Genomic DNA, 13,778 nt, shown 5'->3' on the forward strand with positions numbered 1-13,778 from the left:
AGACAATTGTATGTGCATTATCTATTGATCGGTGTGTAATTCACACACACATTTGTATAGCTATCTCTGTAAGCATGCTCACAAACATAATGCATGCCCTAGCCACTTACCCTGCCTTAACCATCATAACTAGATGCCAGACCCCACCCGTTACACTGACCTAAATATAACTAACACTAAAAAACAAGTCTTAACCATCCAACAGCTCTTTCAGAATGTGAAGAACGGCTGAAATGTCCTTATTTCTATGGGAATCAACTCAGACTAGACCACGCACTGCATAACAGAATACAGAACAGAAGAGTATGTGGGAGTTGGGCTGTGGTACTGGGATTAAAGGCTATTGATTATCTGTTGTTAAGCAGCATGGTAATAAGTCATGGCTGATACTCTTGCTGTATGTTTAATTACTTCTACAAACCAAGTTAAATGTCACATAGGCCCTGAGAGTCTGGAGCCATTTTTAGATTTGGTTTGCGGTTGTCTTGCAGCAATTTAGTGTAAAGCTGTGCAGGGATGTACACCAGGAAAGGTGTGATAGAAAATAGACTTAAACTCTTAACTGGTCAGAATATTTGTTGCCTTTGTGAGTAGAAAAAGAAAAAAAGAAAACCCGCAATGCACTTATGCTGTGGGTATCTTAAATATGCAAAGTGTGATGGGTTCATGTGCATGAAATCATTGCTATGCAGGAATAGTTATATGTTAATTGTTTTGTTTTGTGCAGGGACCTCCAGTTGGATGAATATGTGGATCTGTACTGGAGAGACTACCCTTCATTAATTAGTAGCTTCGCTGAGAGCTGCCTCATAGACCAGGGTAAGTTTCTTTGTTTCCACTTCCACCCCACCTTGTGTGTTCTTTACTCTCCTCTTTTTTGTACTTCTGTTCTCTCACCCGTCGTTTTCTCCCTCTGCCTCGCATGTCCCTCCTCAGCTCTGATTGGTCAGTTGCAGTGTCCCTCCTTCCTGAAGGCGGAACCTCCCTGTGTTTTCAGCTGGCTCAGTAGCTGTCTGAGAGGGGAGGAGATCCCACCTTTCCCTTACCTGCTCGGCATCTGTCAGAGGACCAGGCTGCTGGTTCTGGTACGACTGAACCTCCTCCTTTATAAGATAAAGTGCCTATATTGTCGTCACTTTGCTGCTGTTGGTTTTGTAGTGTATAGTCCTGACATTTAAGTGTTAGTTGTATTTTTCACTTTGAGCACTCTATAACCTCTAGAGTCCCTGCGTCCTCATATGAGGACCGCACAGCTTGGGTTTCCAAAGCTCAGGACTCTAGAGGTTAAATGTGTGATGTGCATCATGTGACCAAAACCAAGTTCATCAAATTCATACATCTGACAAAAATATTTACTCTTGACTTCTTTTCCAGGCTTTGGGGGCAAAATCAGCAAACTTACATTTGGTTAAATGCACACTAGAATATTTTGGGGGTTTTTTTGAGTTACTTCACAGAATATTTACCATCATAAATCACTGTAATTTCTACAGTACTACAGGAAATTCAACTTACATTCCACTTCATCAAAATCACAGAAACGTCCCTAAACAGGGGCCTCATGTAATTTATGTATTGTAAAAAATGTCACACATATCAGAAGGAGTGACGTATTGGAGCTACAACTGAAAAGTAAAATTTTCACAGTAGTGCAACTTGACTTTTGTATGAGCAGATTTAATTTGTCAAAAATTGTACAACATTTCGAGCTGTGTTTTGTACTTTGACAAGGTTCTTTCTGTCTTTATAAATTTGAGCTCCACCTGCACCCAGGCTTTCAGGTTTGTGTGTGTGACGATTAAGATTAAGATTTGATTAAGAGACAGTTAGATAATCTTTTTTGCGCCACATCTTTGATTGTTTTTCTGACACAAATAACAATTACATTATGGTGTGGATGGAGCTTTGTTAATGTGAATGTGCTGATGAATTTAACCTTCATGTATCAAGGAAGAAAGGGCCCTTGAAAATAAGTCTCATTTCCGGCTGCTGTTTGATTCTCTAGAGGGTGACAGAGGTGAAGATGACCTTTCCCCAGTTTGTGTCCCTCATGTTGGCATACTGTCAGTTTTTCTAAAAATAGTTAACAAGCGATGTTGCAAAAAGGTGTGAGTCGGAACCACATACAAGCAGTTTCAAATTAAGTGTGTCTGATTGAGCAGCTTCATCACACCATTCAGCTCTCTTTATTCCTGCAGAAAACGCAAGAATTGAACAATACCTTTTACTTGCAAAGTCCTGTGAACAGGCTAACAGTACAAAAAACTCCCACTATCATAAAATCTCAGCACAGTTCAGATATGTAGGGAGGGCTTGGTACTTCCGCTAACATCGTTGGGCTCAGAATAGTTTCTTTGCACATGAAAATGCCCCATCATGTCCTCACCGCTGGATATTCCCACACAGAGTTAGCTTGGGAAAAGGGTGGCCAGCTTTTTAGGATTAAAATTATTCAGTCTTTATCTTTATGAAACGTGCTTTAAATTAATCTAAGACGGGCTAACATGTCAAACCAGTCGGTAATATCTTTATGAAATTGGCTGACGTGCTAAATGTTATGCCAATAGCACCTAAAATTATTACCTTAAAAGTTTGAGTACCAGAGACAATTTAGTCTGTGTAGATGAAGTACATGAGCAGCTCTGGTTGCAGTTTGAAATATCTGTTCGTGTTTCTTTTTTTGCCTGTAGGTGGCGTAGGTTGCTCCCGCCTCAGGTCTGACCCAGCTGACACTACAGTCTGCAGTTGGCTATTTGTGGCTGCAGTAAACTGAGCCAAAATTTTGGTGCCTCATATCGGCCACACTGTGTTCTTGAAGGCAGAGTACTAGACAGATAGGCAACAGGAATACAAACAGACAGGCCCTCAGAGAGTCTCTTTACTTATTTCTCTGCATGCATGTATGTGAACATGTACTGTATATACATGCTTTGGTTATTCCAGGTTGTAGTCTTTGTTTTGACTCGCATACCATTTCTTCTTGTGCTATATTGGTTCGTATTGTAACCGATGTGGTGTCAGTCATGATCTGCATTAGTAAGCATAATGCTTTTAAGACAGAAATGTCTAATTCTAAATGCCTCCTGAGTTAAATAGTTTGTTCTCAGCCAGTGTCTTAAGCTCCTCTCTGTCTGCCAGGCTCTGTGTGATAAGTGTTCAACTTGCATCTAATCATTGAGGCAAGAGTGTTGATCACATTAAATCATTGTTGTTCACACAAGAGCTGCAACTATGGTGAAATATACTTTTCATATTTGTTTAGAAAATGAAAAGATCATTCAATGAAAATATTGATTTAGATCTTATTTGCTGTAAATAATAACTCCTTGCTGCTCCCCCCTGTCTTTGTTTCTGTTTCTTTCTCAGAGTTATGCTCTCTACATCATTGGAGATGAAAATGCTACTTCAACAGATGGCTCAAAGTATCTGGTCAAGTTCTCTGCAGGTCTGTCTGTGTAGTGTGTGTGTGTGTGCATTTTGTGGCTAAAGATCATTTGCTTTCCCTGAATTGCATCCTGGGGCTATGTGTTGAACCGTTTGACTGTGTGTGCACATCTGAAGACATATTGACAGCCAGCCCTTATTACTGGATAGTCCCATAGTTCCCTGCTTCAGGGCCAAGTAACACAGAAAGAAAGGTGAGTGACGCAGGATTGTGCATCATCTGATTTCTGCTATTTGTTTTGGCTTTAACAAAAGCCCTTATACACGCTCCGTGCAGGTATTTGATCAGTCCCTTTTTCACACACACAGAATTGAACACTGACTTTGTGGGTGGTGTGAGGGCATCCAGACTTCAAGTTAGCATGTTGGTGTCAAAACAAACCAAACAACAGATAACATTCCACAAAAACGCAGCCCTTCACTCACCAGTAACAAAATGTCAGCTGCTGTGTTTAACCCCTTAATTTTAGGGCCCATTCTTTTTAGTGACATTTTTTTTTAGCAGTAAATCAGTTTGAAAATATTGGAACACCATTGAGAGTTACTCAGTTTTATTCAGAAGTTGTGAACAACATCATTTAAAATCTCTCAAAGTATGGGAACAAATGAATGAACCTGTTGACATCTTTCCTCTGTACCTGCCTTTCTCATCCTTGTCTTTCTCAGGCCACAAGTCCTGTGCCAGTGAAGTACAGTACAGAAGGTAATTCAGCTTACAGCAGTGAGAGGAAAAGCTTTATGATTTCATTTTATTATTTCTGCAGCTAAAGGGATTTGTGTTAAAATTGTGTTTTTTGAAAATCATAGTAAAATGGCTAAAAATAGCATCAAGTTTTTTGTTCTGATTGGACATTTAAAAAAGAGCTTTACTGTAATAACTCTAACATCAGTATTGTTAAGCCACTGAGAGCTATTCGCAATAGAATTAAACAGGTATTTAACAAACACTAATGTTCTTCCTATTATATTCCATATTTATTCTATTTTCCCCTTTTGCTTAGATTAGATCAAATCATTTATCTTACTAATATTCATACGTATTTATTCTAGACAAAGCAGTGTGAAGGTCATGGTTTCCCGTGAGAGTCTGGCTGAGCAGCTGGTGGTCTGGCTCACCTCAGAAGGTAAGACAAACAAGTCTTTTTCAGCAGTGGAAAGTGTGCTCCAGTCATATCCTCTTTTTCAGCACCACACTGGTTTGGATTAATACAAATTTATACATTCACACCTGTCTGAATCCACAGCTTGTGAACTCATGCTCATACGGCCAGACATGTTTGAAGTGTTAGTAAAAAAAAATCACCAAAAAAAGAACTGCACACTGTCTAAAAAAACACATTTCAGAGAGGCTAGACAATCCTGTTTCAATCCTTTTTACCTGCTCATTGCATAAATTTAACTATTATACATAATTATAATTATGTGATAATTGGATAACAAAGAGAAGAAGATTTTCTAGGTTCTCTAACGTTTTTTGGATAGTGTACAGTTCTTTTTGGTGATTTTTTTACTATGTAGTTACATATAATGGCATCTAAATAAAGATCTAACAAAGATTTTGTTTACATCTGGATACTTGTTTATCATAAACTAAGAACAATAAAATCTATAAATGATTTTACGGTATATAACAGTGATTTGATCATGTGTGTAAAATGTGCAACATCAAACAGTGGTGTTAATGGCTTAAGCACTGCAGTTATCAAAAAATGCTGCATTTGGAGGAGCTTTTGAAACAGTACATCACCGTGTAGCTGTTTTGATGCATTTGTTTTTAAGCTCACAGGAGGCAGCCTCTAAATTAGGACACTGTAACCTGGTTAAAACAATCACTCATTTCACTGGTTTAGGTTTCACCCTGAAGGACTTGGAGTCAGTCCCCTTCGGTGTAGCTCTGCCCATCAGAGAGGCAATCCACCGCTGCCGGGAGCAGCCGTGTTCAGATTGGTCAGAGGAGGTCTGTCTGCTGATTGGGCGACAGGATCTGACCAGACAAGCCCACAAGATGACCCTGGCCAAGAACACAGCTGTGAGTATGAGTTTTAAAGCTCAGCGCTTTCTCAGCCCTAGTAAAGGGTTTCAGTCCAACCCCAAAATATGTCGGCACAAACAACGAATCCACATTCGACCAATCACTGCAATATTTGTAATGGGTTGTTGGACTTCAATGCCAGCCAAATTCATCTCAGATTTTTCAGTTACTTCCATTTTTTTCATGAAGTGATATATAGAAATTGCCTTTATTTACTTGATAACTAATTGGGCAATACCTGCAAGGGTGCCTTATAAGTTTGTAGAAAGAGGGTGTCCTTTTTAAAAATAAAACGGAATATTTTTAATAATAAAATATGAATCTTTTTTGTGAGACTGCTTTTTTCTCACCTTAAATAAATGGACATTGAGCTTTGGAATAAATCTTAAAACCAGTGAGGTTGTTGAAACAAAACACCAGTCAGTGAAGACTGACCAAACTTTATTGTGTTGGTGCAGGGCTTTAAATTGGATTATGCCAACAGTGTAAACTGTTAGAAAATATCATAGTGGCTGTATGTGAATATGTGTATCATTTGTGTTTGTGTCTAGTCTGTAGGTTCAGGTCTGTCCTTGGAACCTCCTGCAACCACAGAAGCAGATGAGGAGGAAGATGGGATGTCGGACATAATTCAAGAGGTAACGGACTCATTAAACACAGTTTCATGGACTATTGGTTTGTCACTACTAGAAAGCTAGGTGCTGTATCTCAAGGATACCTCAACTGGAGTCCCTGAGAGTGGAATTTGATATTTACCTCATGTCTCCCTTCTCCAGGTGACAGGACTGATATGGAATCAGGATCTGAGGGTGCAGGAGGTCAGGAGGCTCCTCCAGAGTTCCAGGCCGGTCCGAGTCAGTGTTATCCAGCTACCGGAGGTTTCTGACCATGAGTACATTGAAGAGAAAGAGAACAAGTGAGTATATTGTTTGTATGGTCCTGGGGCACAAATGCTCAGACAGCAGCACTGCAGTTTCATGGGACACTATATTTTCTGGTGCTGCTCTTCTCAATTGTTTATTTGAAACATTTTTTTTTTGGTACTATTTTAAATATCTGTCTCTCTCAAATATTTTTAATTTAGCTTTTTTTTACATTGTGTGTATCTGTTGTTTGTTTCAAACTCACTCTTCTCTTTGTTTAATGGTTTAACATTGACAAATCAGTGGATGCTTGCTGTAATGAAGGGTTTATATAAATTCCATGCAGTTTTTTTTGACAGTCTGTACTGTTTTTTTGTTGTTGTTGTTGTTTTCATCCCCTGCTCTTTCTAATTCTGATTATCTTATCCAGACTCCTGCAGTTGTGTCAGAGAACCATGGCTCTCCCTGTTGGCCGAGGCCTCTTTACTCTCTTCTCTTACCACCCTGTACCGACTGAACCTTTACATGTGCCCAAACTGAACCTGACAGGTAATGTGCTAATGCTCAGAATGAAAGGCAACAATCTTGCACACTATCATCACTTGTATTCACATTCTCAACATGCACATCCTCATTCTCAACATGCACATCCTCACCTGTGACTATGCAGTGGCCAGCATCATTAAATATATGAAATGTTTTGAAGAACATGCAGTTTCATTGCGAGCAATGCGTTTCACATTGCAGCTTCTTTGGGCTTGCTCATCAGCAAATGATATGAATATATTCAAAATAACATGAATAATGAGGTAAAGTCTACAAAGTAATGGCTCTGATGCCTGCATATACAGAAATATACAAAATCATTAATAAACAAGACACCCTGTGGAACACCTCAGTATTCACCCAAGCATTCTACATTTATGTTGTTTATATTGTGTATAGTTGTGTTTCTTATATCAGAAGAAACTTTGATTTTATTTATTTATTTTTTTATGTTGAGAACTTGTTCTGTATTTTTCTGTACATTTCAACTTTTTTACGGCAGGCCGTGCACCGCCTAGGAATGCTATGGTGGATCTGAACAGTGGGAACATTGATGTTCCTCCCAACATGACCAGCTGGCCCAGCTTCCACAACGGAGTAGCTGCTGGACTTAAAATAGCTCCTGCTTCACAGGTCGGTCAGAAACTCCCTCTGTTGTTTTGTACCTGCAAAGGAGCATGCCATTTTTTACTCTGCTACTTTGGTTGATTGTTCACTTGAATCTGCAGTCTACCCTGCTAAATTCTAAATAACATTTGCTGTGGATAGTTGCAGTACTCAAGGGAGACACCCTTAAAGTTTTGGTGACAGTTCCTTAAACATCAACATTATGCTGGAATGTTCAAAATTGTAATTAGCTTATGGACATGAAATACACATTGAGCATATTCATGCTTCCACAAGCTCATAGAACCTCTGGTCCCAGTTGTTCAAGAGTAAATTGTATACTTTGTTTTTCTTCTGCAGTAAACAAAGCTACATTCTACAATTAAATGTGGCTTTCATTTTGTTTATTAAGGTGGACTCAGCCTGGATTGCCTACAACAAACCAAAGAGCCCTGAGCTGGCCAATGAGTATGCAGGCTTCCTTATGGCCCTGGGCCTCAACGGACACCTCACCAAACTGGCCACGCTCAACATACATGACTACCTCACCAAGGTACACACAATGCACACAAAGGCGCATATGTTCCAGACAATACAGACAAGACAAGCATATACGTTTTATTTAGAACCCTACAAGCATACACAGGCATACCTTAATGCTCAGTTTACAGTAGGCGGTGTTCCAAATCACTGTTTTCTTACTGTGGCACAAAAATTACAAGAAAGGAAAACAAAAATTAACTTAAATATAGTTTACACAAAGTTACCTCCCAGCTACTCATTAACATGCGCACACACACGCATACACAATTTTTTCTGGATGACTGTAAATGAGAGACGTAAACTCACATCAGAGCCAGTCAACCAGTCAAAGCGAAACTCTGGCCTCCGAGAACTTAGAAATGAGATGAGCCTTTCCCACTTTCAGGTGAGAAAAATAACAGGATGCTGCAAACCAAAACTTACTTTTGCTCAATTAAAAAGTCAGTGTAAAGATGCGGTTAAACTAAAACAGCAATCCTTACACCAAATCCTTCAAAATGCACTTTGAAGCAGCGGTTCATGTAGATGAGGGAGCATTTCTTCATAAATGTGACATAAGAATGTTCTTATCTAGGTATTAACGTATCTGATATTAGGAGAAAATGAACTTCCTAAAGTGTTTGAATTAAGAAGTGGTCTTCCTGACATAAACACGTTTAGAAGCTGTTGGCTCAGAGCTTTGCTGTGTAAGACTAGACTCTGGAGTTAGCCATATTATTTTGTTAGTTAAATGCTAGTTCTGTATCCCTCAAATGTTTATTTGAAATGATATGATTTAAAGTAATTATACAGTCCAGCCAGAATCATCTAATTCTGCTGTAAAAATGAATATACAGAAAATACTATTCAAATTTTAGTCCAAGTTAAACAGCAGTAAACAATGCAGAGCTGCACAGAACAATGAGAGACAGCTGTGCAGACTGTAACTGACAGCCTTCCAAATCCATAAAAGTCATGGATGTGATGAACAGTCTGACAATGAGGCCTGTTTGTAGCTGGTGGTTTTCACTCAGTTTCTATTCTCGTTGTGTAAAAAAAAAAAAAATTACGACAACATACTGTGGATCAGTTTATGAGAACTGGGTAAGGTTGTGGTTTTAGAGAGAACGTGGAGGTGTGTGTCTGTGTCTCTTCTATCCCAGTGTGTGTACTGGTTTCTTACAGCCAGATAAAAAGAAGAGGTTAAATTGAATCAGTCTTTTAAAATCAATTTTTGGTTTAACTCCCTAGAGAAATGAAATTAACCCAGCAATTACACTGGGATGTTTTTCCCCAAAATTTTGATGATGTTGTTTGGTCTTTTATATGTTTGACTATTTCTTTATGCATTGTCAGGTTTAAACTTTACTCAGTGACTGTTGGTTCATATGAATTTTACACATGGACCCACACACACTGTTGTCTTCATGACTAAAATGGGCCATTTTTTGAAGAAAAGACTTTTCTTAAGAAAATAGTTCCTCCCATCTCAGCTTTCAAAATGTGTGCTAATTGTGATAAGAAATTATAAGTATTTGGTCATCTCTTTGACTTCACAATCCACTGGTATTGTGAAATTTACCAGCTCTCTGTTCCTGTCGCTCTGTCAGGGCCATGAGATGACCAGTATTGGGCTCCTGCTGGGTGTGTCTTCAGCCAAACTGGGCACCATGGACATGTCAATAACCCGTCTCCTCAGTATACACATCCCTGCCCTGCTTCCACCCACTTCTACTGAGCTGGATGTACCACACAATGTTCAGGTGAGAGCGAGCGTGCATATGTGGCTCACAAGATACTACTGTATCTGCTGCCTAGCCCTAGTGTACGGACAAAGATGAGAAAGAGAACTCCCATGTTGTCTACTCCAGCCTTTTGGACTTGTTTGCAGAGGCAAAATAAATTAAAGAACTTTGCATCTCAAACTGGATTCAAGGCTGTTGTAAACTCTGTAATGCTGATGGACTAATTTTAGCTCATTTTAGCTTCTTTAATACTGAGTTCCTTTGTTACTCTTTATTTTTAGTTTGTTTGAGCCTTCTTCCACCATCACCTGGTTTTTAGTATTGTTTTATTTGTGTGCTTGTATTGCTTGTCCTGTGTGAAACTTGTAATGCCACCATTCTGGAGAGGTCTCCTTTGAAAATAGATTTCTTATGTCAGTGGAAATAACCTAGTTAAATAAAGGTTGGTAATAAATGAATCAGTATGTCATCGAAGTTAGGAACTACAGTAAGTGATTAATCAGTACTTACTCAAATATCTCTGTGTACAGGTTATAATTATTAAGATCTGCAAAGTGTCACAAATATCAACAAGAACACATTAAGCAATAAGCATAACATTTTCTCTTTGTCTGTTCTGCAGGTTGCTGCTGTGATTGGCATTGGGCTGGTGTACCAGGGAACAGGACACAGACACAATGCTGAAGTCTTGCTCTCTGAGATAGGTGTGTGCAGGCAGGCAAAGACAGACAAGTAACACAAAGACACAATGAGACATTTTCAAACAAAACCTAGATTAACTACATGTTTAAAACAGGAGTACTCAAACTTTGTGTCATGTGCATCAGCATAAATAGACCTGCAATCAATTGATTTGTTCCTGAATCCTAATTGTCTCACATATGATGGTACTTTATTTCAGGCAGAAGTGGCTGACCCTCTGTTCAACAATGTTCTTTTATTCTTATGGATAGATAATGAAATTCTCTTTGTCTTTGTGCGTCTTTCAGGTCGACCCCCTGGTCCGGAGATGGAGTACTGTACAGACAGAGAGTCCTATTCACTCGCTGCTGGACTAGCCCTGGGTATGGTCTGTCTGGGGGTAAGTGACACACAAAAACACTCTGCTGGTCAAACAAATATTTGCTGAGAAATGGTGTTGTTTTGACCTGCTGAAAGTTCCAGGTGGATGGAGTTCATATCCGAATAAATTGAGTGGTCTTTGAGAAACTCCCGGCCACAGAAAGACACTAACCTGAACTATAAATATTGTTTTTTATATTATGATTATATATTGTGGCAGTTAGATCTTCTTTGATATTTTAGTAGACACACATTTTCTGCCTTTAAATGTCATTGTAGTTTTATTTTAACCATTGGCTTGATTATTTTCATTTGGCTGGTATGCTCACCAAGACAAAGACTGGTTCAGCACCTGTTTCTGCTAGAATGACCAGTAGTTGTCATTTGAGGTTGGATTTCTGATGAATATGAAATCTAAATGGGGGAAACGTCAGATGGGTGACAACATAAAGTCACCTGCTAACCTCATCTGTGAAGGTTTTGTCAGTTGTTGTACACTTAGTGAAACTTTGTGTTCACGTTCACTGAGAAAGAGGAAGCACATAAGTTCTAGCAGAAGTTGACAGTGACCTCTGTACTTTGGCCCCTCTAGCTTTCTTTGTTTCTTTCTGTGTCACTGGTGTAACATTATTCTTTATTATATCCTGTTTCTCTCTCCACATAAAATGTTACTTTTTCTATCTCTCTCCCATCTCGCCTCACCTCTGATCTCAAAACACCTTTGTTCACTGGTACCGCCATCTCTTTGTCATTTCCTCACCTTATTCTTTCCTCTTATTCATCGTCCCACTCTTGTCTAATCATTTTGTCTCTTGCCATGCTCCCTTATGTCTCCATTCTTCTCCATCACCCTCTCTCCTTCCCTTGCCTCTCCTCTCTTCCATCTCGCTCTCTGTAGCATGGCAGTAACCTGATTGGAATGACAGACCTGAATGTCCCTGAGCAGTTGTATCAGTACATGGTGGGGGGTCATCGCAGAGCTCAGGCCGGGGCCAACCGGGAGAGACACAAGTCCCCCAGCTACCAAATCAAGGTAGATTGACAAAACTCTCTCTTTTTTTTTCTCTCAAATGTAATAAGAGCCTGATAACACTGTCAACAGTCATAATGTTTATATACTGTATGTGAAGTCCACTTTGTATAGCCTGACTGATACATCATTATGTACATCAGTACTTGTGTTTCATACATATCTAAGATTTGTTTGTGGTACTTTAGGAATTTTGTTGCCACCTGGAACAAAGTTTCACTAATGATAAAATAAAGTACATAACAATAAGTAGCGTACTATGGTTAGCTAGCTAACTAACAGCTGAGCTTTCCTCAAACATTGTCATTGGTCATTCCAGGAAGGTGACACAATCAATGTGGATGTGACATGTCCAGGGGCCACCCTGGCCCTCGCCATGATCTACCTCAAGACTAACAACAGGTGAGAAAAGGCAAACAATTGTTAGACCCACCTATCTTTTTATTCATAGAACTAAAAAATAGATTTAAAATATCTGTGTCATCTCTATATGCTGATCCCTGGTTGCTACCAGCTACCTTTGTGCAGTAGCGCACTTTTATAAATCACTTGCAAGACACTGTTCAAATGATTCCCTTGCTCTAACAAATAATACTAAATAATAGCAACAACTATAAGTGTCATCTTCAGTAACTCTCTTCTCATATTTGTATCCCTTTTCACTTACAGTTGGCATGTATATATGTCATATGTGTGATTGTAACTGATTTATTTTCTTGTATTTCTCCTGTGCAAGGTTTGAACAAGCTATAGTAGTGGTCAAAAAGCGCCTGCATGCCACACATTTCCCTCCAACTAAAGGATTTGGCTGACTGCAGTGTCAGCAGTACCTCTATTCAACTATATATGAAGGAAGTCACTGTTTATTTAGTGTGGATAACCTGTGAATTAGATTCCGAGTCTGGTAATGCAACACAAAGCAGACATCTGGGTGTATATGTAACATGAGCTGCTGTTGCTCTGTTAGCCCTCACTAACTAATGAGAAAAATGCCCACAGATAAAATCCTTAGACAAATAGTTTTATGAGTCTCTTTTATATTTTAAAGAAATAAAATACTCTAAAAAATACTGACAACAAATAGGGCTGCATCTTTGCAGTGCCCTTAAAACAAACCCATGAACAATGCTGGAGAGATTAACAGCCACCGTTGAGCCTAATTGCTAACCCCTGGTCTGATCAGTGTGTACACAATGTGTACTGGTGAGGAAGTTTCACTGGTATAATTATGTGCTAATGCAAGGCAACAATTGATTTGATTTATTCATTCAAGCATGTAAAACAGTTGATATGTCAACAGATGTAATTTCACACATAACCAACAATAATAATCCAATATCAATTTGCTTATACCTAGTACATGCTTGAATGGAGTAGGAAGAAGTCAGACTTATCTAGTCCTACCCCATGACATCATCTTACAACATTTAAATCCTAAGCAATATCTCTACATAAATAATTATCCTCTACACCACACAAGTAATATACTACAGAATTATTACAGAGTGTTAACATTCTACATAATTACATTCATAGATAATTATCTTCTACGCCACACAAGTAATGTACTAAAGAATTATTACAGAGTGCTAACATTCTTACCCCACACCCACAATGTTCCATCTGATTAATCATTAAGCCTGTTCTTGCATATATCTTGATTGACACATACCTTTATATTTATGTTTAAACTCATCAATTCTATTACTATTTTTTATGTCCACACTTAAATTATTCCATAGTTTTACCCCACTTATGGAAATACAAAATCTTTTTTTGGTTGTACGTATAGCATGAATTTTTAAATTTAACTGACCCCTTAAATTGTATCCCCCTTCCCTTTCATTAAATAGTTTTTGAATTCCACCAGGTAATAAATTGCTCCTGGCTTTATACATAAACACTGCAGTCTTATATCCCACTAAATC

The 13,778-nt window shown here is 38.7% G+C and overlaps 1 protein-coding gene across 1 annotated transcript in view; it reads left to right on the forward strand.

Moving 5' to 3' along the window:
- anapc1 (anaphase promoting complex subunit 1) overlaps positions 1–13,778 on the forward strand; it is a 40,836-nt gene that overhangs the window by 11,400 nt on the left and 15,658 nt on the right. The window contains exons 21-36 of the mRNA XM_020601876.1: positions 728–819; positions 937–1,085; positions 3,367–3,445; positions 4,111–4,147; positions 4,495–4,568; positions 5,295–5,473; positions 6,028–6,114; positions 6,253–6,392; positions 6,770–6,888; positions 7,388–7,518; positions 7,904–8,044; positions 9,624–9,776; positions 10,381–10,462; positions 10,748–10,839; positions 11,719–11,853; positions 12,170–12,252. Of these exons, the coding sequence (XP_020457532.1) occupies positions 728–819; positions 937–1,085; positions 3,367–3,445; positions 4,111–4,147; positions 4,495–4,568; positions 5,295–5,473; positions 6,028–6,114; positions 6,253–6,392; positions 6,770–6,888; positions 7,388–7,518; positions 7,904–8,044; positions 9,624–9,776; positions 10,381–10,462; positions 10,748–10,839; positions 11,719–11,853; positions 12,170–12,252 (1,773 nt within the window). The remainder of the gene's footprint in view (positions 1–727; positions 820–936; positions 1,086–3,366; positions 3,446–4,110; positions 4,148–4,494; positions 4,569–5,294; positions 5,474–6,027; positions 6,115–6,252; positions 6,393–6,769; positions 6,889–7,387; positions 7,519–7,903; positions 8,045–9,623; positions 9,777–10,380; positions 10,463–10,747; positions 10,840–11,718; positions 11,854–12,169; positions 12,253–13,778) is intronic.

Source organism: Monopterus albus, unplaced genomic scaffold (assembly GCF_001952655.1).
Source record: "Monopterus albus unplaced genomic scaffold, M_albus_1.0 scaffold52.1, whole genome shotgun sequence".
Taxonomy (NCBI): domain Eukaryota; kingdom Metazoa; phylum Chordata; class Actinopteri; order Synbranchiformes; family Synbranchidae; genus Monopterus; species Monopterus albus.